Source organism: Numenius arquata, chromosome 12 (assembly GCF_964106895.1).
Source record: "Numenius arquata chromosome 12, bNumArq3.hap1.1, whole genome shotgun sequence".
Lineage (NCBI taxonomy): Eukaryota > Metazoa > Chordata > Aves > Charadriiformes > Scolopacidae > Numenius > Numenius arquata.
This window is the reverse complement of record NC_133587.1, coordinates 22,472,737-22,498,184: the sequence shown is the minus strand read 5'-3', so window position 1 is coordinate 22,498,184 and position 25,448 is coordinate 22,472,737. Positions and strand designations below refer to the sequence as shown.

The 25,448-nt window shown below is 39.6% G+C and overlaps 1 protein-coding gene across 1 annotated transcript in view; it reads left to right on the top strand.

Annotated features, from left to right (window-relative positions):
• The window catches only part of ITGA8 (integrin subunit alpha 8), a 115,005-nt gene that overhangs the window by 12,077 nt on the left and 77,480 nt on the right, over nucleotides 1-25,448 (top strand). The window contains exons 4-13 of the mRNA XM_074157027.1: nucleotides 2,219-2,342; nucleotides 4,636-4,697; nucleotides 5,686-5,731; nucleotides 6,709-6,834; nucleotides 8,024-8,068; nucleotides 11,093-11,136; nucleotides 12,238-12,294; nucleotides 12,482-12,534; nucleotides 17,965-18,170; nucleotides 20,261-20,452. Coding sequence (XP_074013128.1) covers nucleotides 2,219-2,342; nucleotides 4,636-4,697; nucleotides 5,686-5,731; nucleotides 6,709-6,834; nucleotides 8,024-8,068; nucleotides 11,093-11,136; nucleotides 12,238-12,294; nucleotides 12,482-12,534; nucleotides 17,965-18,170; nucleotides 20,261-20,452 — 955 coding nt within the window. The remainder of the gene's footprint in view (nucleotides 1-2,218; nucleotides 2,343-4,635; nucleotides 4,698-5,685; nucleotides 5,732-6,708; nucleotides 6,835-8,023; nucleotides 8,069-11,092; nucleotides 11,137-12,237; nucleotides 12,295-12,481; nucleotides 12,535-17,964; nucleotides 18,171-20,260; nucleotides 20,453-25,448) is intronic.

The window sequence follows — 25,448 nt, the reverse complement described above, 5'->3', positions numbered from 1 at the left end:
ATGTGTAGATTATGGAAACAACTCTATGATTATGCATGAATTATAAAACAGATTATGTATATAACTCAGAAAATGAAAGCAGTCAATAAAATCGAGTTGAACTGATCAAGTAAGATGATTCCACTGCCATCTGAAGCTAGAAAACTTTGTCTTTTAATCTTTGTAGACAGACAGGAGAGAAAAAGAAAATCTAATCAAGGTGTCAGGAACTTTGTTTTTTAAACTACTAATGTCGTAGTACCGCACCTGGGTCAAGGCAATCCCCAGTATCAATACAGGCTGGGGGATGAAGGGATTGAGAGCAGCCCTGCCGAGAAAGACTTGGTCGTGTTGGTGGATGAAAAGCTAGACGTGAGCCAGCAATGTGCACTCACAGCCCAGAAAGCCAACCGTATGCTGGGCTGCATCAAGAGAAGTGTGGCCAGCAGATCGAGGTAGGTGATTCTACCCCTCTACTCTGCTCTGGTGAGACCCCACCTGGAGTACTGTGTCCAGTTGGAGTCCCCAACATAAGAAGGACACGGCCCTGTTGGAATGGTCCAGAGGAGGGCCACGAAATGCTCAGAGGGCTGGAGCACCTCTCCTGTGAGGACAGGCTGAGAGAGTTGGGGTTGTTCAGCCTGAAGAAGGGAAGACTGGGGAGACCTTATTGCAGCCTTTCAGTACTTAAAGGGGGCTTAGAAGAAAACCGGGGACAAACTTTTTAGCAGGGTCTGTTGTGATAGAACAAGGGGTAATGGTTTTAAACTAAAAGAGGGTAGATTTAGACTAGATAGAAGGAAGAAATCTTTTACAATGAGGGTGGTGAAACACTAGAATAGGTTGGCCAGAGAGGTGGTAGGTGCCTTGTCCCTGGAAACATTCGAGGTCAGGTTGGATGGGACCGTCAGCAACCTGATCTAGTTGAAAATGTCCCTGCTCGCTGCAGGGCAGGGTGGACTAGATGACCTTTAAAGGTTCCTTCCAACCCAAGCTATTCTATGATTCTGTTATTCTCTTCTATGATTCTATGATAGTAAACTGCATTACATTAATGTATATGATTATAAATAATTTTTGTTTCAATCCAGTTTGTTCAATGTCAAATGTACCTAAAATCACCCTCACAGGACACATACTCCTCTTTTCTGCACTCTAGTTTTGCCCTCTGGTATGTTTTAACTTGTAAGGTCTTTTAGGCAGGAGCATGTTAAGAGTCCCTGGTCCGTTAGTCTGTGTGTAGCACAGTGGTTCATCAAGCTGGAACTGATTACAGAATTTAGGCTTACACAGTAACGTGAATAATAACAACGCGTTGCCAGAGATAGACAAGTTTCTGATTGGAAAAGTAAGATGAAGTAGGGCATGAATGGAGGATTTATTTGTGTCTTAGAGAGACAAGGTTGTAGGGAGAGGTAGTGTCTTCTCCTCCTCAGACAATTGACAAGTTTTAGGGCACAGGAATCCCTGAAGAATGACTTTCATACCTGACAGTTTATCTCCTCTATTTTTCCAATTATTTGAATTACTTCAAAGCAAAAAAGTCTCTCTCTCGACACAACCTGTCTATCTTTTATCCTTACACTGTCATGTTAGTAAAACCACTACCGTAACACAGAAAATTAAATATTAGTTCACTAGCCAAAATTTATTTAGCAGAAAACCTGTTCATTGAGAGACTGTCGAATGCATTAGAGCTGTCTCATCTCTCCAGAGATGGGAACCAGGGTTTTATAAGAAGGCAGACAATCTGATGACTGTGACATGACATGACATGACACAACACACTGACAAATCTGCTGAGTAGAATCATACCAGTTCTACTGCAATGGCCACTATCTTAAGACATATCAGGACAGAAGCAGGAATGTCTTCAGCATGTGATCTACATCTTAAACTATGGGATCAAGTCCTGTGCAGCGAGCAGTAATAAGGCAAACATATTACTTGTGAAGCAGACTTAGAGGGTATTTGTAACATATGCTTAAATTTGAGTTCTAGTCCCTGACAGATTTCACCTGCTATGAGTGTGCTATGAGTGAAAGATCAGACTGTGCTTTTCAGATTATAATGAAATTAAAAGAAGCAGTGGTCCTGCATTTCCTTCTGTCAATATGTTATGATCATTACTACATAAATGATACAATACTGTAGAATCCTTGTACACTGAAAAAAACCAACATTTGCCCAATGCATGAGTATATGAAAGGTACGTGAGATATCATTTCTGTTTTGATAGGCTTGTGCTCCCTTATATCATTGGAGAACCCTTAAAGATAGCCCTGAGAAAGACCCCGTTGGCACCTGCTACGTAGCAATTCAGAACTTCAGTGCCTATGCTGAATATTCACCTTGTCGCAACAGTAAGTATTAATAGGAACAATCTTGTGTTGGAGGAATTGATATTGCACTCAGTGTTTTCATCCTTTCAGTCTTCACACAGTCTTGGTTGAATGAAGATTACTATGTGACATTATTGCATTGGATGAGGGTTTAAAGAAAAATCAACATTAAATTATATCCCTGCAATTGGATGCTTTATTGTATAATTGAAAGAGGAGAAATTAAGTAAATTAAACTTATACAGTTATAGTGATGAGATATAATTGGTTCAATTTAATGGCTTTTAAATGTAGCAAACAGATCTAGATAAGAACCAGACAGCATTTTAAACCAATTACTCATGCTCATGCTTAGTAGAAATCTCTCATCGCAGGATCCCCATCTGAAGACCAGACCCTCCACAGAAACACCATTCATGCCAGTATCACCTACAATAGTGCATTTATGAAGGACTTCCAGCATGGAAGAAAGTATGCACATTAGCACTGCTGTTCCATGCTCTTCTCTGTGGATGTGGTAGCAATCTCTGGGCCTTACTTCTTGGAGAATAGGGCAAAACAGTGCACGTATGTTTAGAATCAAGTTCAGTTACCTAGAAGTCTGCATAAAGTACCACACATTAGATTAAATCAGTTGCTCATCCTTTTCATCATCCTATGTCTAAGTGTTTATGATGATTATTAATACTCTCATTACCTCAGTGCTCCCAGTTATTAAAATCAATATGAAGTATCCAGTGACTTTACTGGACTTTGGACTGGGCTGGGTGTGTGGCAGTTTCTGCACTCACAGAGCAGGGAATTGTTCTTTCAGTTATTTTTCTAAAGGTAATGTGTGTAAGAGAGCATATATGATGGGCTTACCTATTTCTTCCAGGGGAAACCCTCACAGCAAAGCTGTGATGTTGTTCAGTTTAGCTGAGATGGGGAGCTGTTTCAAGTTGTATGTGCTAATAAAACAAGAAGTCTGAATGTAGTTCCTTGTCATGGTACCCCTGTGGTATCATGACATGATTCTTATTGTCATGATACCCTTGTACAGAGACCCTGCTATTGCAGCATTCTTGCCATGTGCACATGGGCTAATTTCAAAACACACCTTTTAACCATTCCTTTACTGCAAACTGCTCCTGCCTTCGAGTTTCTCATGGATTATTTTGCCAAGAACGTAACAGGCATTTTACAGAAAAAGCAAACACTTACTTCACGTAATGAAAAGGTCTCTTTCCTGTGAAGATCTAGAGACAGCATCATATCACGTAGCTGGATTTTCCTGATGTCTGACAGACGTGTGATGATGTAGCCCAATAATGCTTTTCATGGTCTGCCAGAAAATCCGCACACCTATAGCAATGTGAGACATTTGCATGTACATTCAGTGTTACTCTGTGGCTTTCTTTTCCTAACATTGAAGCATAGCTCTAAACTGAGTTGTGCTGCCAAGTCTTTCTTTTAAAGCCTAAGCCTCGTCAGTGGATGGACAGGTACAGAAAGAAGCTGAATCTGTAAGAAATAGTGACCATAAGATTGTGCTTTATGCACTTCTGATGTCTCACTGGGGCTTTGCCAAAGGCTTATGCTATTCAAAAAGAGTTCAGGTGGCCATTTCTGCTCTCATTTTCCCAATCCCGCAGACTTCAGCACTCCAGTGCTCACAGAAGAGCCCTAAAATGCGTGTCAACACGTTTGCTACAATTATATAAGGATTTGCAGACTAGAAAAAAATAGAAGCAGGAAAGATGTTTTTGCATGTACAAATGTGCATCCAAAATTAGCTTACACTTCAGCTGTCATTGAGCAAATGTGTGTAAATTTAAGGGCTGGCCCTTGTGAAGGACACGTGCCCCTTTCCCTTGCCATAATGCAGATAAGCAGGATGCTGTCTGAACATTGATGTATGCCGAGTCATCCGCTATGTCAACATTTTTTGAGAATGCCTTAGGCAACACTTATTTTTGTGTTTATGGTAGAGCCGACTGTGGTGGCGGGGATTTTCTTGTCAAGTTTTTTGCTTTTGTATCTCCAGCCAAATTCACACTGAATCCCTGGTAGTTGTTGCAAGGGTCCTTCCTTGGTAGCGCGAGGAGAAAATCCCAAAGAACTGGTCCTATTTTTCAAAACCTTCTCAAAGGGGATGCATGTTCAGGGTTCTGTAGAAGGTCTTGATTTGCTCTGCCTCTTCTGAAAAAGAATGCACATCTTTTCACATATTTTACTAGTTTTGCATTTACAACCTTGCAGCTTCAGGGGTGTGTGAGCTGTCTTCCACATGTATGGTGAAGTCAATAAAATGCTTCTACCTTCATAATTGCAGGCAATGCAGATCCTGAAGGACAAGGCTTTTGTCAAGCAGGTTTCAGCTTAGATTTTTACAAGGTGAGATTCTGCTTCTGAAATACTTTGACCAAAGGTAACTCTGATATATCCCCAGTATTCAAGCACTGTCTTAGTGATCAAGAGTTTATCCCGATGCTCTTGCATATGAAAAGTTTTGTGAAGTTGCAGCAAGTTCTTTCCTCCTTTGCAAGCTTTGAACTTTCTGGTTTCATTAATGGAAGAAACACTGCAATCAGCACCTATTTATCTCTTTGCAGCACTGCGATCTGACACTGCTCAGCCTATCTTAATAGATAAATAGGTGAAAAGTTGTATGTGCTTCTGTCTCAGTGTGTCCCCTTTACAATGCTCTCTAGAGACCTGACTTTCATGAAAGAATTAGCAGGCACCAGTTAGTTTTTAAAAGTTAAAATAGCTCGTACAAAGATGCTTTTGGAGGCAGACTAGTCATTAAGCCTGTTCTCTTGTGGAGGTGAAAGTGCTTAAGGGATGCCAAGAGGGTCCAGAAACAATATTGTGGGCCAAAGAATAAACTTTGCAACTATTGTTATTATCTGTGCCCATATTACAGCACCAGGACCTCACATAATTTTGATCATTGACATTGTTTTTAGTGTTCTGCACCTACATTGTTAGTCACATTATTAATTGCTGAGGAGTAAAGACCTAGCTGTAGGGTAGACAAAAGTATATTTCTCTATAAAGCATTACTGTTGCTTCATTGAATGTGAAGATCCTCTTTTATGTTGACTTTGTTTTGTTACAAATAATTAGCAATTTTCAGAATGCTGTGTTAGTGTAACAAAAATGGGTTTCATTCAAGTGAAGATGCATAGGGTGATCTTAACTTTATTTACTTGTGGATTTTCCTGCACATCTATGCACCTACATCCTTTCCTTGAACAGGGCTATTCTCCTCTATCATGATTCTGATATTCTTTTGGTCATTTAAATTGTTTTTCCCATGCATACTTAATTTTGTTGTGTTCTTTTGTTGTGTAATTTTATTCAATTCTGCTTTTTGTAGAATGGAGACCTGATAGTAGGCGGGCCTGGTAGTTTTTATTGGCAAGGTATGTTCATCTGGCTGGTTAACTTGATCTAAGAAGTGAAGCAGAAAATATTGTGGAAAACGTTGTTCTAGATTTCCATTGTTTTCTCAGTTTAAGATAACCAGTCTCTGGTCTTATTTTCAACAAATACAAATCAGAAGAATTGCTTAACAAGCCACTGAGCATAAAAAAAGCAGGGAAAATTTAGGATGTGGGTTGTATAGGAAGGAAAACAAATAGAAATAATTATTTTTATGTTGGCATTTTAGCACAGTTGTCATTTAACTAATAAGCTGAACTTTTCCCTAGAAATACTGAAATTTTAAAAATAGTTAATATTTGTACAGCAAATGTTTGTCACTATTTGTTTCTGAACACAACCTTTTATTGCTATCTGCATATATTTTTAGTTCATTTGTGGCATCACTATAGTTTCCAAGAGGTAGTTTCTCATGTAGGTAAAACCTGAAGTGCTTTTGATAAAGGGTTAAAAGGGTATTTTTGTTTTAACCTGTTTTGACATGTATGATGTAGCTGAGTCCCAGATCCTGCCTACCAGCTTGCTCATCGTCAGCCTCATGGATGTGTGTTTTTGCATTGCTATTAAAAGAGGAAGATGTAGTTGATTATGGTGGTAGGGAATTCATAGCTTGGAATTCTCCATCGAGAAATTGCTTCCATTGGTCTACTAAGTTTGTGCTACACAGCATCAAAAGGTAGCTGAGCCTGAAAATGCTTGACTTCAGTTTGAATCAGCACCTTGAAATGGGTCTGGAGATGTTTTTGTGGTGGTTCAATAGAGTCTCAATGCCTTGTTTTATTGATTTACGTGTACTCTGGAGACTTTCAGGGTAATAATGGAAAAAGATTGAGAGAAGTTGTCTACTCTTTGCATCTGTGCTATATTATCAGCTCTGTTCTGATTTTCTGCTAGCTCTATTTAGTAGAGACTGGCTCTCCTTTATGTCGCTTTCATTTATGAAGTTGTTTGAATCCAGGTCAGGTAATCACTGCAAGTATTGCGGATATCATTGCAAATTACTCCTTCAAGGATATTTTGAGGAAGCTGGCACGAGAGAAGCAAACAGGAGTGGCCCCACCCTCATATGATGACAATTACATGGGTAAGCTGAGCTCTACGTCTAAAAGCATGGGTCTTACATAAATGTGAAAACAAGCCCTAAATTACTAATGCCCCAACTGTGAGAAGGTTTAAACATGGTTTGCCTTAAGCACAACCTCAAATCAGTAGTTTGCTAGTTATTTCAATGGGATTATGAACATTCTGAAAATTATGCACAGCAACAGGGTTTGAAGGTTGAGATTTTAAATGGCTCATTAAGATTCTTATTATTTGATCTTAAATAATTAAACAGAAATACAAAATTTTACCATTTATGTCTTTTTCATTCCAAGATGCCAGATTGAGTTTAAAGTCATTAAAGACTATTTCAATTTTTAATAGATAAAAGAAAATTCAGTTCTATGGTATTTTGTACAGTACTGCACAAATACCCAGTTTATTCTCACTGATTTTAAAAAGATGCAATTGAAGTAAGCAATAAGAAAAGTCAATTTGAATATACTATGTAATAAATAAAAAGGCTCTTTATGTACCTTTTATTAGCACTGATCTCCAAGAATTTGCATGACATTTTCATGGCTCTGCATGTAAGCTAGGGTTTTCTTCACATAATTATAGAAAAGATGCAGTGGAATTTGAAGGCAAAGGTGCATCCTTTCATCTCTGCCCATAGATTTGAAATTACAGTCCCTGATACAATCCCAAAGTCTTTACTCCATCAATAGCAATTGTCTCACAGGTTTACTAAAGCTTCAGGAGGCAAGTAACTGCATCTTTGGAAATCTACCTTCCATACAGAGCTAAAACAGGGCACCCACACATTACAGTACAGTAGTGGGAGGTGTCGCGGCCCAGGGCAGGGGGGCTGGAACTCGGTGACCTTTAAGGTCCCTTCCAACCCAAACCGTTCTATGATTCTAGAATGAAGACCTAAATTGTGTCAATAGCTGTTAGGGCAAACCACCATAGTACCTGCTGTTTTTTCAGATTAATTACTATTTTGGAGAAAAGGAATAGATGTATTATACATTCAGAGCTATAGTTAAACTAGTCATAATAATGTGATAAACATTTTTCCTTTTTTTCCACACAGTTTTAGTCCACTAAACTAACCTGTTAGAAAATTTGCATTCTTATGATCAGATGAACAGACAAATCTGATTGTCCTTGCATATTCTTTGAAAGAAATGGTTTATCAAGTGTTTTGCTTGTAATTTATCTTTGAACAGGATACTCAGTGGCTGCTGGGGAATTTACTGGGGATTCTGAACAAGGTAAGAAGCTATATACTTGAATGGAAACCATATGGCCGTACACCTATTAAATTCCCCATTTTGGGTCTCTATGCAGGCATGTACCTTTTGTGCATTTGAAACCCTGATGAGACTTAAGCTATCTGTACCAAACATTCTCAGAGGCAAATATTTCCTTAGAAGGTATAGCATAACAGAGCAGAATTTAAGTAACCCAAAAGTCTGAATCTGTTGTTACGGTATTGCGCCCATGCATCTGTTCAGCAGTTAGAGCTGTCACAGCATGGTAGGTGGAACCATCCAGGCTCACTTAATTTAGCCAGTTTGGTGACCAGTAGTAACAAGTGGAGCCAACACTGCAGTCCTGTACAGTCTTTTGATCCATACTCAAGTTACTCACCTGCACAGAGGCTGCTGGTCCTCAGCATCTGGCTGGCCAGATGCAACATGGCTTGGAAATGTCTGTTTATGCTGAAAGCACACTTCTGACCGCCACATAAACATCACAGTCCAGGCTAGGAGGTAACATTCAGCTACCTCTGGACAAAGACGTGTCTCCACCGGCATGCTAGCTCTTGTTGGTGAAAACGACTCTTGGCTCTATAAAAGTTTTCCTAGTTCCAGTTCACATGCCGTAAGGGTGGGGTGCTTGGGGCAGTTCATTAGCTGACCCTGTTTATACATTATATTTTCCTGCACCGGTATGATACAGTAAGAACAAGGTCGCTGTGCTCTTGCTCCTAGCCTGAGTCTTATATTTAACAGCAGGAGACAGAAGATTTGAATTCCTTTTTATAAAACCTGGGCTTAGAGGCAGAGAAAACATTCTACAAGAGGATGAGGTGTTCAATTAGTCCCTTGAATTAGGAAAAGCTTAATGCACATGAATATAAATGTCTGAATATGGAATCGTGCCTGAGACTTTGTAAAGGTTCTTGGATCAAGTAAGTTTGATACAGAACATATGTAGAATAATTTGCATTTAGACAACAACTGTCATCCACAAAGAACCAGACATCTCACAGATTTAATAGCATTGCTTAAAAACATCATTACTGTTAAACCTTCACCTGCTTCACATGTTTCATGATCTGTAAAAACACCACCTTCTAGGACTCTACATTAATAATTTGATAAAGTAGAGCCACGTGTGCTGAGGGACAGGTTTTGACCAAAATCAGAGGATAAATATTTCTTTAAATGTGCAAAATGTCATTGCATGACTTTGACTTAGAATTCAGCTCAAACACTGAGGTTCAAGTTGTTGCCTTTGATGAAAGGTGACACAGGATATTTATTAGTTTCACATGTCCAGGGAAAACTGCCCTGGAAGGTGGCAGCTCCAGTAACATAGTTCTGTAATTCTCTAAGGACAAAGAGCAATCCATCCTGCAAGGGCTAGGTTTTGCAGCGATAGTTCTTGGAGCACCACTGAGGCTTTAACTAAATACCGACAAAACTTAAACCCCACTTAATTGCTGTACTGAACTCATAGCACAAAGTACTGTGGCAGGAGAACAAAACCCAAGCTGAACATTGCCTGATTTCTAAGTTGTAAAGTACATTTTGGAGGTGTGTTAGAAATGGAACACTAGTTTCTCCATGTCCCTGCGAATTGAATCCAGTGGAGAAGAAAAGCTCCAGTCACAAGTTTGGTAGAGTATGTTAAAAATAATCAGTCAGAAATGGAAATTTGTCCATGATTTAGCTATCTTCAAGTGTTCTGAAATTGTACAGGATTTTGAAACATACAGTTAGCTGAAAATATCTGTAATGCCTGGTATTTCATAACTTAAGAACTATGTTTCTTGTATAGGGCTGGCGATCTGTCAGAAAGTATTGCTTATGGGGTAGCTTTCTTGAGGGGATGAACGGCTCCGTGGTCCAGACTCACAAAGCCAATAGAGACATAGTACATTTCTACAAATGAACCCAGCTCCCCAGAACTGCTGCTGCTGCTTAATCCCTATAGAGTTTCCTGTCCTGTGCCACTATGGGTTAAAAAAAATAATAATAATGTTGAGCTGAATGCTATAATGTGGAAAAAAGATGTGTCCCTGGTAATGGAAGGCTGCAGCCACGTGTATATTTATATAGATATATATCTATAAATGCATATTGACATTTTTATAATGGATGGTTCTTGAATCACTAAGTAACGTGAATGATTGGCACAAAGAATTGCGTTGCTGGCTGACCTGGGAATCTTCCTGTGTCTTGTTCAGTCCTTCATTACTACTTCCAACCACAGGGGAGTATATAAACCCAGAGAGGAACAGAGGACAGCTATGTCAATACAAGCAAGTGTCTGAGGTGCTTTGATACCTGAAGTTCCTACTGCTGTCTTCTGATGTGGCTATCCTAATGAGGGAAGGTTTAGACAATAAGACTGCAGGCTGTGACTTTGCTTTTTCCATTTTTTCCACTAGTTGTTTAAGATTTTGCCATTGAGCAGAATTACACCCTGGAAGGCAGCTAGGCCCAATGTTTCATGTTCTTGTTCAATGGATTCCCGCAATGCCACTCACAGAAAACCTCCCTGTAATGCCTTTAGCTAGCTTAGCAAAACTTGTTGAACGCTTTAATGACATCAAGCCAAATAACAGATGAGACAAACTCTTGTGCAGCCAGAAAGAAAAGGGGTATTTGTAAGGATACCTGCGTTTAGCTTCTGTACAGTAGCGTGTGATGCCACAATTAATTCTGGTTCCATCGATCCACAGCTGTCACGTAACAAGCTGAATAGTATTAAGATCTTTATTATACTGTGCTGTGCTGAGTAATACTAGGCAGAAAGAGGTCTCTGGAGGGGTGTATTCAGCACTTAAGATGTAATATTTCACGCAACTAGATGCACTGAATGACTGCTAAAAACTTAGGAATTAATGTCTTGAAGTGATCTGTAGGTGTTTCTGACACAAATAACAAATCAAAATCCTAAGGGTTATTTATGTGTCAAGAAAGAATTTCAGTGGCATGGGGTCCATGTTGCATGCACCACTCAGATAGCATAACCAGTTCACTGTTGATCATTTATCTTTTCAGAGTTGGTTGCTGGAGTCCCAAGGGGAGCACAGAACTTTGGCTATGTATGTATTGGACCCTCATTTTATCCTTTTTATGGTGAGAATGCAGTTAGATTATTTGGAATATTAAAGTCTACATTATATTCACTGTCTCTCTGATTCTGAATTTTCTAATCAGAGAAAAACTGCCACTGACTTTTACCCTCAGGCTTATCTGCCTGCGTTGAAACATCTTATTGCTTTGGGCTTTGAATATTAATCACTTGGTCCTTTCTGAAGTTTGTTTTCAGTGTCCAATTAGAAGCATGCTTTGAGTATTACCAGTATCCCTATACCCGCTGAGTGTTACCAGACCTAATCTTGCCCATAGGTTAGCATATTTCATGTGCAATGCTGTGTCCACAGTGGGGAGAAGTCCAAGTTCAGATTATTCATACCCACTGTTTATTTTCAGTGCTCTAAGTATATACACTGAACACCACATGCAAGAAGTCATGATATGCCATTAGAAGGGAAGGGAGAAAACTATATAGGTGTGTGGATACATCTTTTAGCTCATAGGAAAAAAAGAAGTTTCAGAACTAACCTGATTGGGAGAGATCCCAACCACAGACACATTCTCTAGTTTTCATAGAATCATAGAATGGTTTGGGTTGGAAAGGACCTTGAGGATCCTCTAGTTCCAACTCCCCTGCCATGGGCAGGGACACCTCCCAGTAGACCAGGTTGCTCAAAGCCCCATCTAGCTGAAACTCCTTGTGTCTCTGGAACTTATTAATACCATTTTTCAGAGGAAAGGTGTGTATGTGTGTGTGTATGTATATGTGTATGTATGTATGTATATATTTCTTAATGTTTTAAGTTCATGTTTTCATGCACACTAATGTAGTCACTGATTAGCTGATAGACTGTGATTTGCTGCTGTTCACAATGTCCAGTAAGGAAGGAAAATTGTCCTGTCCCCATTTTATTCATGGGGGAACTGAAACTCATAAACCTAGTCATAAATTCAAGATCATACAGGAAAACTGTGGTGAAATGAAATAATTGTTTTTTTCTTGGACTCTTGGACCATCCCTCAGTGTGTCAAATTGGTTTGCAGTGATGTTACACTGCAACACCTCCGTGTGTGCTTGAAACTTTTCCTATTTTTTCTGTTACCAGGTCTCAATTATTAATTCTTCAGACTTGACCTTTATCCAGAATTTCACTGGTGAACAGGTAATGTCGAGCAACTACATGATGAAATATTGTATCTGTAGAGAATATAGTTTCATTAACGTAGTTTCAAGAATATTTAAAATACTTTTTAGAATTAATGACCATAGAAAAAAAGAGGATTATCAGTAAAGAAATTTTAAAAATTGATATCTGATATGAAAGCCTATCTGTTGTTTTTTATTTCCAGATGGCGTCTTATTTTGGGTACACTGTTGCAGTATCTGATGTTAACAATGATGGGTAGGTTACCAAATATATTCAGCTCCACTGAACATTCATGGAAGCAATGCCTGATATTTATTAATAAACATAGGTTTTCAGGTGCTTCGTACCTCAAAACGCTTCTCTTGGCTTCTCTGCTTTTCTAATTTTAATTGTTCGTGTAGCCTTACCTTTGTGCAATTACAGTGGCACAGGTATTTGCAGGCCTAGTTTGGGTGAGTTTGTCTTCCTGAATATTTATTCAAAGCAGTGTGGCAATGTCCAAAGTCTTAGGAAACAGGTCCAGGTAGAGTAATAGTGAATAAACAGCGCTAGCTACTGCTAGGTGGGAGTCAAAAGTTTGTTCTCCCATTCCCAAAAGCAGCTGTCTTCTCATATGTGGACCATCCATAGCTTCACTTCTCAGTTTTAAAAGCTTTCCAATATCATCAGCTCCTCATTCCAGCACCTGCTCGTTGGCCATCCATTTTCATCATCCATCCAGAGGACCCAGAAGTGTCTATGGCCTGTTGTTGTTATGACAGGTGTTGTGCTTGTCTGAAGGAGAGTGCTGCTCAGCTCCCAGCATCGTGCCTAAGACACTCAGGAATTTCAGAACAAAACGCTTGCTAACTTTGAACTCACGCAAAGTCTAATTAAGTGTTTTAGAAGATCATTACTTTAGTAAGTGAATATTGATAGTTGCTTTCTAGAAAGGAGATAGAGATCCCTGAAGCTCTGAGCCTTGGAAGTCTGCCCAAAGGTGAGCCAGGATTATAGTTAGAGCTATGGCATAGTCTCCCCTATTTCAAAATGTCTCAGATGTGTCTACTCCATATTCTTTTCTTGTGATTATTTCTTATTAGGTGCTTAAACGTAGTGAATTTAATAATCTTTCTGGGCTAAATCATTGCTTCCCATAAGTGACTAGTGACCCTTTGACGCTTGAGTACCCCTTGAGTACTCCTTGAGTGAGGGTAAAAAGTAACAAGGTGATAAAATATTACTTCAGTTCCAAAATAAATAAAAAAATTAAAAAAGGAAAATAAAAAGAAAAAAGAAGCAATTTCAACAGTGGTGGCTTCATGGTACTAAAATCTTTCCAAGTTTCTGAGATCAAATTTTGTCATAGTGCCCCAGCTTTTTGAAAATTCCTATTTTTATGATATACAGAGTCAGAATTAATTTAGTCCTACCATAACCCATTACTAATGTGAAAGGGTGGAGAAACATTAATCTAAGTTTCAATAGACACTCATTAAACTTTCGGGGAACTTGCCATTTAACTTCTCACTGAACTAAACTATTTCCTGTGCAGGTTATTTCCTGTGAACCATAGGGTTACTTGGCAGGTCTCGTATTTTGTGTGTACCTCTAAGACCACAGTTTATGTCAATAATATAATCAAACTGCTGTTGAGGCCTGTGTGGTCTCCCAGTCTATATCTTAAAAGAAATCTAAAGACTCTCTCTGAGATCCAAACATCCCTCAGAAAATGAAACACAAAAAGCTCTACTTGATAAACATGTCTGATTAGATACGTAGTCTATCTTTGCTGGTTTGCACATATAGTCAATAGAAATATTTATCTGAAAGGGAGAGTAAAACAGAGAGAAAGAGAAGGGAAAAAAAAGCAAAAGGGAAATGACCATTTCAAATTCACTAGGTTTTTTGTGCAGCTAAGAATAAAGGAGGTAGTGATGGCCTTATCAGTATGAGAAGCCCAATTAAGTAATATGCTGAAAAGATTAATAACAATGATCCTTTGCTGTGTAATAAGGCTGAAGACATGGCTTAAAGGTTAGTCTCATCCTAGGAAAAAAAGTCCTGTAGACTTTCTGCTCTAGCAGTTCTGCAGGTGTTCCAGAGTGCCTCTTGCAGTTTTATCTGCACCACAGCAGGACTGTAGGCAGAACAGGGAAACTGAGGGTATTGTTTGAACTCACGTTTATTTGCCCACTGGTAACAATGAGAAGTCCACAATGAAACTTAACAAAATCAAGATTTGCCATCAACTTAGAGACTACATTCCTAGGAAAGAGGAAAAAGAGAACACTTTCAATTTCTACTGAAATGGTCCAGTAAACATAGTGGAATAAACTGTTTACTGGTCTTTTATTTGGCCTATATCAAAGCTCCCCATAGTTACACTTTGACCTCTTGACATTTCCCATACTCCTGTTTTTTATTACCTGGCAGGATACAAAGAAACTGCATGCAGTCTCAGCAGGTGGTCAGCTTGTACTTTTTAAAGTTTTTTTTTTTATCAAAAAGGAAGCAATAGTAGCTGATTACCTTTCTGTGCTGGAACAAAAAATAAATATATAATTTATGTTAACTGCAGCATCTTAGTGCAGTAATGAAATAAATCTAATGAGGTAGTTCAAAATACTTCTGCAAACTGAACTGTACTTTATGGTTCAATATTACTGTCCAGTGGCTTTTCCTTTGCTCTTACGGCCTTTTAAAAGGAATCACATCAACCTGAATTTGTCTCAGAACTCCAATTTTGTAAATATAAACTCCTACAATTTAAAAGCCAATTGAAATATCCTCCTTCACCAACAAAAATGCATAATTTAATCACATAAGTACTTATAAGCAAACAAGTGACCCCTCCTTGACTGCTTGATGTTTAAATACTTAAAACTGTAGGAGCTGGGAGGTAAAGCTGACTATAAAGCATGGTAAGCAGCAGTGCTTGCTTATCACCCACTTGGAGAGAAAACGGGAATCAATCAATGAGGGTCAGAGAGAGCAGGGTAGATGAAGAATCCTTCCTCTCTGGCCATAGTACACTCCGCTGACAGTGAAAAAACAACCCCAAAAATAACAACCCCAACCCCCTAGAATTGCCTAAGGGAGCATTCCTTCTTGCAGAGGACTTGCTGAAGCAGCTTGCCCTGACCTACAGAGCTCATCACTGATAGAGAAAGGGGGGAAATCAAGAGGGTGAGGGAAGGAAGGCTTTGATGTGGGTGAGACGTGCTGAGACCTGGAGGGAAGGCACAATAAGTGCCCCGGGTGTTCCAGGCAGCTCTGCTGTCCCTAACCAGTTTAGAAATAGGTCAGTGTAATTTAGATGACACTCTTCCTCCCATCTTTCCCTCAGCACATCAGCAGATCAGCCATCTTAGCGACTGGGTTCTTGTCGCTGCTCCCTGGACTATTCATTTGTTTTATATAATCGTTACCATTTATTTTAACAAAGTAGAAATTTTCCTAGAAAAATAACCCAGCACTGTGCACTTCCAGCTGAGATGCTGTGACCCCTGCACAACGGACTCTAGCTCTTCTCTGCTTGCTTTCTGTCTCACCTGGTGAATCTTGTATTCTGGGCTAGGCTTCTGCTTAGAGAATTTTCGGCCACTGTGGATGATAGGTGGTCTGCCTCTCGCCTTTCACCGTTTTAGACACTCTGGATATTGCTCTGTGGACCAGAGTTCCAAAGGTGTCTAGGTATCTACTTATTTTACATCGATGTACTGGGAGCTTCCTGGCTCTGAATCTTTTGGTTCCTCACCACGTCTAAAAAAATCTTCCCTTAGTGTTCAGTTGTAAAATATTCATCGGAGCCAAGTATATCTTTCACTTAATGCTTTATACAGCACATAACACCATGGGGTCCCAGTCTTACTGGAAATATATGGACTGCAGTGTAATAAAGTAATACTTGATGATAGTGCTACTGTGTAATGCTTTGTAGTACATGGCATACATAAAATACCTTGTAAAAAAAGAGCATTTATGATCTGTTTTTGTTGTTGCTTTTGTTTCATGGCAACTGTTTCAGCTACATTCTGTCCCAACCACGAACATCTTCCATTAGCAGAGGAGGACTTTTGATGTTTAGTGTGAAAGGAAAACCCCACCTTTGATGTCAAGTCAGCATCTGCTTCCTTCTTTTTTCAGTTACTCATGCCATGGGGTAAAATCTGACATGTAAAGAATAGAACAACTGTACTAAAATAACCTGACGTTTTGAATTACAGTTTCCTTTATGGAAACATACTATAAAACTTAATAGAAAAATAACATTTCTAGAAGTACTTTGTCACAATTTATAGAATGTGTAAGTTCCACAATGTGTTTAAAAGGCTTCTAGATGAGATATTCTGTACTAAATTTATGATATATATCTTAGAACCAGTCTGTATCTATGGTAAAGTAGTAGCTGAGCCCATAAGCAATACGAGGGTTTTTCTTTCAGAATTGGGAAAAACAGTGCAGTGTAATTTTACTAATTGGTTTACTATTGGATAAAGCCTTTGTGAAAACATCACTATTGGGAAGATGATGAATTGAGAGTAGAAAGTTTTCTACAAGTTTTACAAACTTTGAACAAAGTTTCATGTCAGAGCAAGACAATATGTTTCCCAAATTATAAATTCTGGGATCGAGTAGTTCTAGTTATTTGCAGAAAGAGAGTTCCTTAATATGGATGACCAGTGTCCACTGGATATAATGGGAATTGTCCTATTAGTTTATATGGGCTTGAGCAACCTTCAGAAATTAATCTGATACTATCATTTCATATCTCAGAACAATCTATTAAGAATATATCAGCTTGTTATGTGTCTATCAATCTTGCTTGATTTTATTCTTTACTGCCCAGTAAAGGGGCTTTTTTTCCCCGCTAAATAAATGTTGGTAACATGTTTCGAAACACATCCATTTAGAGCAACAACATGGAATATATCCTTTTCCCTCTAAGTCCCATATTTTTGTGATTTTATGATGTCCTTTCTTTTCAATACTTAATACAGCAAATTACTTGAACACTGCAGCTTCTCGTGTACCTAATATTCAACAGAAATGTTTTCAGAAATAAAGCTTTGGCTTTGTCTCCCAGCTTCCATCTGAATTAGTGATGAGGCATTCTCTATTAATTGAAGTTTTACCCCTGCTTCGTGTATATTGCTTCCAAAATCTGCTGGAAAGTTGCAGGTTTTGTTCTGTTGTTCACTTACTGATGTATAATTTTAAAAGATAGATTTTATACTGAAATTTGTCTCTCACCAGCACTGTTAGAAGAATTGGTCTTCAGAATTTGCTCTAGTCACATGGATCTCCTTTGAGTTGAATTCCTGGCTTCTGCATCATTAACTGCACAGTATAGCTTTTCAATGTCTATTATGTGCATAAGTTGAAGTGCAAGAAATTCCATTTAAACTGGGAAGAAACAATTTTGCTGTGAGGGTTATCAAACAGTGGAAGCAGTTGCCCAGAGGGGTTGTGGAGTCTCCATCCATGGAGATACTCAAAACTGGAGTGGGCGTTGCTCTGGGCAGCTTTCCCTAGTTGACCATGCTTTGACCAAGTGTTTGGACTAGAACTCTGGAAGTGACTTCTTACCTCAATTAGCCTATGACTCTATGATAATTATCAGCTTCCTGTTTAACAAATGCTTGAATTGTGTTTATTGCACTCAACCTCTCAGTGACACTGTTTTTTGTTTGACTGTTCCAGTTTAGATGATATCTTAGTTGGTGCCCCTCTCTTTATGGAAAGAGAATTTGAGAGCAAGCCTAAAGAAGTTGGGCAAGTTTATCTATACCTGCAGGAAAGTGCTTTCCTGTTCCGAGATGCACAAATTCTCACAGGCACTGAAGTGTTTGGTAGATTTGGCAGTGCAATCACGCACCTTGGAGATCTCAATCAAGACGGATATAACGGTAATTTATATGTCATGTCATAATATGTGTCTCTGTGTAACATTAAAAATGGCTAATCAGTGAATATGAAGTTTCTGTGCAGTGGCTGAAAAAGGCTTTTTAACATGTAATTGCTTTGGAAAGTCATGAGAATTTACACTAATCCTAATGAAACTGGTATTGAGGGACAAATCATGGAAAGCTAACCCATAGGAGGGCAGTCATATTGACTACAGCGCTATTGTTTACTAAATATTAGCATGTTCATTTAAATAAAAATATCACCTGTTGTTTTATGACTGTAATTTCATTTAAATACTTAGTTAAGATGTTGCATTTGTTTAAAAGTAGATTTCTCCTTCTCTCCTCAAATGCTTGGATGAGTTTGAGAGTTGAGTGAGGTTCAGTAAATGGAGCGTTTTGCCTACAATCAAAGAACTGGAAAAGTACAGGCATCCTATCTTGGAATCAGACTTCCATTGGTATTTAGGCAGTGAAGAAAACAGGTGCATAATGGGACCTTTTTCAAATGCCTATAGCACACACACACACCAAAATGTTCATGTAAGTTAACTGGGAACGTAAATTCAAGCTAACAGTCCAGGTAAACTAACTTGCTTAATTATCTGAGATAGCCTGGATGCCTTGAGCTCCTAGAGTTCGCCTCCTAGACATGGTCAGTAACAACCTGGTTTTCCCTGCATGCATTTCCTTGCTTCTTATTTCCGGGATGTTAGGGATCTGCAAAGCAGGCACCTCTGCATCTAAAACCCCAAGGAGTTTTTCCTGGAGGAAATGTTTTGCACAGCAGCTTTGAAGATAGTTGGCTCACCAAGGAAAAATTAACGGACTTAGCTCCTCCTTAACTTGAGGGCTGTTTCTCACGGTGCTGTAGCCACTAGACTCTAGGGCAATGTTGCCAAAGTGTGGCTTCTGTGCAAGGGATAAGTAGTGTCAGGAGCCATAGTCTGTACTGGGATTCAGGGTGCACAAAAACCGAATCTCATCCTGTGGGAAGAAGCCACTGGATTGTGACTGCTGTGAAAATCCTCACTGGATTCTCCTGAAATCCCACCATGGAGTCCAGCCCTCAGCTTCTCTGGGAAGGGCTGGCTGGTATCCCTGCTTTCCTGCATTCTGGGAGAAAGGGAGAAGATATTTCTCCTTTTCTCTCTCACTGTATAGAAAAGGCTAGGAAGAATCTAGAGCCAAAGTCTTCTGCTGAAAATGCCAGTCATATACCTTTGGTGCACTCCTGCCTTCACATTGATGGTGCTGAAGTCAAGTTTAATAAAGGAGTTCAGCATCAGCTCCTAGATGAGAAGGTAAAAAGGAGAGCTGTAGATACATGTCCTCTTCTAGTGTTTCCTGTTGGCTAGCTCAACTAGTGTGGCTGTGGAATCTCAGTCTCTAGACACATGATTCTCTCCGTGTTCCATGTGGAAGAGCATTGTGAGTTCTACTTCTTGGATATGGCTACTCATTTTTTAAGGATTGCAGTGCTTAATTGCAGAATGTCTAAAGCCTCCTCTTAAATTCTTGACTCAGTACTATTCCAATTTCTCAATAAAATGTTGGTGTAGTATAGATGAAAACATATAATTCCATTGTTCTCTTTTGCATAATAAAGTACTGGATGTTTGAGGGGGGTGGGTTCATTTGTCTATGTTGAATATTTTATCTGGAAAAAGAAAATTAATTTTATCTGACAGCTGTTCCTTATTAATTAGGTGGCACAGGAAATCAAGGAAAATTTGTATCTGTTTAAAAATACGGAAGTAGAAGCAGGCATTCATTAGATCTTGCTTTATTAAAGCTTATGAAATGCCACGCAAATATGGTAGAGGAGTCCAGTGTGGACTCGCTATTTAGTATAATGCAATTACCCCTTCAAAGATGATTTTAATAAGCTTTTGTCATGAAAGTTTGACACAGACACTACAAACATCTTTATATATTTGCCTTAAAGCTAGAATCCATACAGAAGTATAGAACGTTGAAGTTCTTGCATGTATGTAGCAGAAGCCATTTATGTCTGTTTTCCTGCAGGAACTTAATTTTCGCTTTATTTTAATTGTGCCCATTCTTTTTATTCTTTTATTGCACTGCAGACATTGCTATTGGTGCACCATTTGCAGGAGAAGACAGAAGAGGGAAAGTGCTCATTTACAATGGATACAGTAATGGGTTAAATACTAACCCTTCCCAGGTTCTCAGTGGAGCCTGGGCCTCCCAGTCTATTCCTTCGGGATTTGGCTTCAGTCTAAGAGGAGACTCAGATGTAGACAAGAATGATTACCCAGGTAAGATTTTTCCATTAGAAAGGGAATTTCATACTTCCATTCTCTGGAAAATGCATCATGCCTAAACTGCTTCTTTTGGAAGGCAGAGGTCAGAATAAAGTATAGACATTTTTGGATAGTTCTAGCTTGCTTTCCCAAGAGTTAAAATCAGACAAAACAAATACTCCCTTTCCTGTCAAAAGACATGATCAGAAAGGGAAGAAAGGGCTTAAATAGTTATACTAAAGTAAAACGTAAAGTTTACGATAAAAAGATTTAACTCTTTCCCCTACTTCTAAAAATTAAATGCTCTCAGCTTATTGAACTTGTAAGGTCTCCTTCATCCTGGCATTCTTTCTTAATTAAAAACATGTTCTGTTGTAGAAGAATGGATTGACTTGTTTGTGTTGCTAAGTTGTTTTTTGCTGTCTGAAGAGACACTAAGCTATATATAAATTCTTAATGGCTTTGATCGCGTTACAAAAAAGCAAAGAGAATGCAAAGACATTGCTTAAAGGTAGATATTTCATTTGGACCTTTCCATCCATTTTATGTGTTCGTTCTGCTATATGGACTCTTCCTTTTTAGCTCAGCTTTGATTCTTTCTTACTAGTTTACGTGACATTCATTCAAATTTATCAAGTTTGTAACATTCGTTGAGCTCCCTGGGGAGGTATTTATTTTTTTAAGAGGAATGTTTGTAGTATCATACGTAGCCTGAATGTTGGAGCTATTTTAAATGTGCTTGTATGTACTCTCTCTCTCCTCCTTCTTTTCATCACAATTCAGAAGCCTTAGCAAGGGTGTGCAGCAGAACATTGTATTTTGTTTTTGTGAATGGTTTATCCACAGTAAAACGCGAAGTTTTACTAACCCTAACTTAACTCTGAAATCACTTTAGTTAGACAGGGTTATTTTAAGGCTAGCGTTCTTAAAAGTTGTATTGTTTCAGAAGTGAAAATTGTGATTTTCAAAGCTACAAAAATGTGATCCCTTTATCTTTTTGTGATGGATTGTAAAAACCTTGAAAGAGGTGTCTTTTTTCAAAAGCAGAATAGAGTTTCTGGGAAGGGGTGATTATGGTAGAAGTTACGGTTTTACAAACAGAAAAGCTGACTGCAAAGTAATAAAGTGAGGCTATCACAAGACTAAAGTGAGAGGATCTTTAGCATTTGAAAAAGGAAAGGGCTTTTAAACACTGTTCTGACTTTTTGTTTGCATATTGTTGATGTTGCTATTAATAGTCTTTCATTGTCCATGACTAATGAGGTTCTTTTGGACAACCAAGCTCTTTATTAAAGTTTCAGCATTTAAACATCTCCTAAAGCACCCACAAGGTCCCCCAGCAGAACCAAAGAAAACAGGATATTGCATTCCTGACATTTCTAAGATTAAAAAGATAAAGAGAGGGAAGGGAGAGATTCTTTCAGGTCTTCTTTGCGTAACATGGGGAAGAAAGAAGAGTAGAAGTCTAAGCAGTGTATTAGCATACTTTATGTAGAGCATATTTAGGCTAATTTGTGAAAAGTTTGGGTGATGGGTCTCAATCTTTCTAAGTGTGTACTGAGGAAATGCTATAGTCAATTCAGTTGTGAGTTTTCTTGGAGTTATTCTCCTTGTCATTGTTGGCTCCACTATGCATCCTACTTGCAGAATTTCACATTGTGATAACAGCTCACGATGTGCGAGGTGGTTTGGTTTTATTACATGAATTACTTTTATTTTAGGAAAAAACCCCTGCATTTACTGTACTGCATTTGGATATCTGTATGAGCAGTCCAGAGTACTGGTGAGAATCTGTCAGAAAACGACAGAAGAAAACCTTGCTGTCAGTCAGCGACCTCTTCCTTAATTCACAAAGGCTTGAGGTACCAAAACAGAGTTGTAAAAATAGCGCAACCATGGCACAGCGTTAGCACAAAAATAGAACGCATTCCTATGGGAAAAGGGAAAAAGAAGAAAGGAAAGAATATAGGGAAATGCAAGTCCAGGACAAACACACTAGGCAATGAAGTAAGTAATCATTCTCGTGTCAAAGAGCTTTTCTTCTTCACCTCCTGATGGAAATGCTGAAGGGCAGCCCTTGTACAAGGAGGAAATGAGGGACTGAACTTGGAAGGAATTGGAAGGAAGTTTTATTTTAGATGTCAGCTGAGAGGCAGAATATTTGCTGACTGTAGAAGGTCTGGGAAACTAGCCTTTAATTCACTGCTTCCCAAACTATTGGTCGTGATGGTGATGCAAAGAGGATTGTGGAAGATTAGAAAAAAATCTAAAAAATTTTCATTAAACTTTTTAATGTCTATATTATGAAATCAACCATTTTATAAAAAGTAATAAAAGCAAATTATGCTGACTTAGCACTCTCAGGAGTTCAGTTCCCGTATACTGGGAAATGAGAGCCAGCTGTAACGTCCGGCTGCAGGTATAAACATGTATTGTCACAGTCTAAGGTGAGATTCTCCAGGCAATTAGCTCTTCCATGGCTAGAGCTCAAGTGTTGTGTGAAGACAAATGAGCTCAAAAAGGGGTCATGCTTGCAAGAAGTTTGTGACACCAATTTGTAAGGACTCATATAACTATAGCTGTGCTTGCATGATTTACTTGTGCCTAACACTCTTCATAAGGCAGGCACGTCCCTGCCAGGAAATGAGAGGCTGAGAGCTGGGAGTTACTCTGCCATTTCCTTTTCAATGCACTGTGTAGCATTTTCAGAGCTTTTAGAGTTTCAGACCTTCTTCTTTAAATCGGACCATGTATTAAGTTCTTGGAGCAGGTCACAGACCTAGAGGCCAGAAGAGACCACCTGCTTGTGTGGCTTCTTATCACAGACCATGGAGCTTCATCCTGGGCTCACTGTATTGAGCCCAGGAACCAGTGCTTTTAGAGACCAGTGCTCTTAGAGAACCAGTGCTCTGAGTTACAAGTTGGGGAATGCAGTTCCTAAAACGTGAGGTTGACTCGGTTGACTTGCAGTCAGATTTTTCTCCCATTGGACAAAGGTTAAACCCTCTCTTGGTTGGGAGTTCAATTCAGGCTGAGATCTACTTATTAGCCTTCTGGGAAAGATCAGCCTTTAATTACAGGAAGTGATATCTTTCTCTCCATCCAAATGAGCTCAGGAACAGAGAAGCAATCAATACAGACTAGGGGGTGAGGTATTAGAAAGCAGTCCTGAGGAAACGGACTTGGGGGTGCTGATGGACGAGAAGCTGGACATGAGCAGGCAACGTGCACTTGCAGCCCAGAAGGCCAATCACATCCTGGGCTGCATCAAGAGAAGTGTTGCCAGCAGATCCAGAGAGGTGATTCTGCCACTTTACTCTGCTCTGGTGAGACCTCACCTGGAGTACTGTGTGCAGGTCTGGAGCCTTCCATATAAGAAGGACATGGACCTGATAGAGAGGGTCCAGAGGAAGGCCACTAAAATGATCAGGGGGTTGGAGCACCTCTGCTATGAGGACAGGCTGAGGGAGCTGGGGTTGTTCAGCCTGGAGAAGAGGAGGCTCCAGGGAGACCTAATAGCAACCTTCCAGTACCTGAAGGGGGCCTACAGGAAGGCTGGGGAGAGTCTGTTTACAAAGGCCAGCAATGACAGAACAAGGGGTAATGGCTTTAAACTGGAAAAAAGCAGATTTAGATTAGACATTAGGAATAAGTTCTTTACCATGAGGGTGGTGGAGCACTGGAATAGGTTGCCCAGGGAGGTGGTTGAGGCCCCTTCCCTGGAGACATTCAAGGTGAGGCTCGACAAGGCCCTGGGCAACCTGGTCTAGTTGGGGGTGTCCCCGCTGATGGCGGGGGGCGTCGGACTAGATGACCTTTGAAGGTCCCTTCCGGCCCAGATGATTCTATGATTCTATGATAAGCAAATAGGGAGCAGACAAAGGCTGCCTAACAGTGCTGTTCAAATCTCACAGCTTTCCTGTGGCTGGAGGAGTGGTTTCTCCGTCTCTTCCTGCAGCTCTTGGCCAGCAACTGGAGAGACACCACCTCCTGCTTCCTGGTCTTGTCTAGGAAAGGCAGAGGAAGACCTTGTCTCCCAGGACTGCAGTTGCATAATAAATATGGGAGCAAACTAATCACAGACAGGTTTAATGGTGGAGTAGCAGAGCAGGCAGGGAAGAACACAATACAGCCATACCAATACAGATGGAAGATCTGTCTAGCACCATAGCCTGTGTCCAGCAGTGTCCAACAACAGATATCAAGGAAATTGTACAGTTGTGGTATTTCCCAGAATATTCGCTCAGCTCTAACCAACTGGAGGAGCAAGGTGTCCCACAGTCAGAGATGGCATCTTAAAATTTAGTAGCCCTTGACAGACTCTTCTTCCATGAATTTAACCAATCAGTTGTAGAATTTGTGTGAAGTTTTGGCACCCACAGCAGCCTGTGGTAAGGGGCCCCACAGCCCAACTGCATGTTTTGTGGAGAAGTCATTCTTTCCACTGCATCCTATTCAAGTCTTGAATGTTCCACTGGACAGTTTCTTTGGATGTGCCCTAGTTCTTATACTGAAGAGTTAGTAAACAATTCTTCTTTAGTCCACTCATTTTACAGACCTCTGTCATATTCCCTCCCTCAGCCATGTTTTAGCAATCCTGTGGAAGGAACCCTAATTCATTTAGTTATTCCCTGTGCAGAGGCAAATGGCACACCAGTCCTGCTGTACCAGATGGTGGTTCAGTTTCCCATCACAGCTGCCTCTTCTTCATACATTTTTATGTAAAGAACAGTGTATCAAGTGTGAATTATGTCTGGCTAAAGCATTGCTTCTAATAAAGATTTTACCGTTGACCTGGGTTTTGAACTTATCTGACATTAAAAAAAGCTGTATCTTCCCTACTGAAAAGAAAATCAGAATCAGTACTTCACAAAACAATAATCCCAAGTCATTTTCATTGATATCAGTGGTTATGTTTGTGCAAGAAAATACAGTGGGCCCGGAACTGTGGTCTGGCCTTGAGGCTACGTGGCACAGCACGACTCACCAGCATCAGATGGAACCCTCCTGC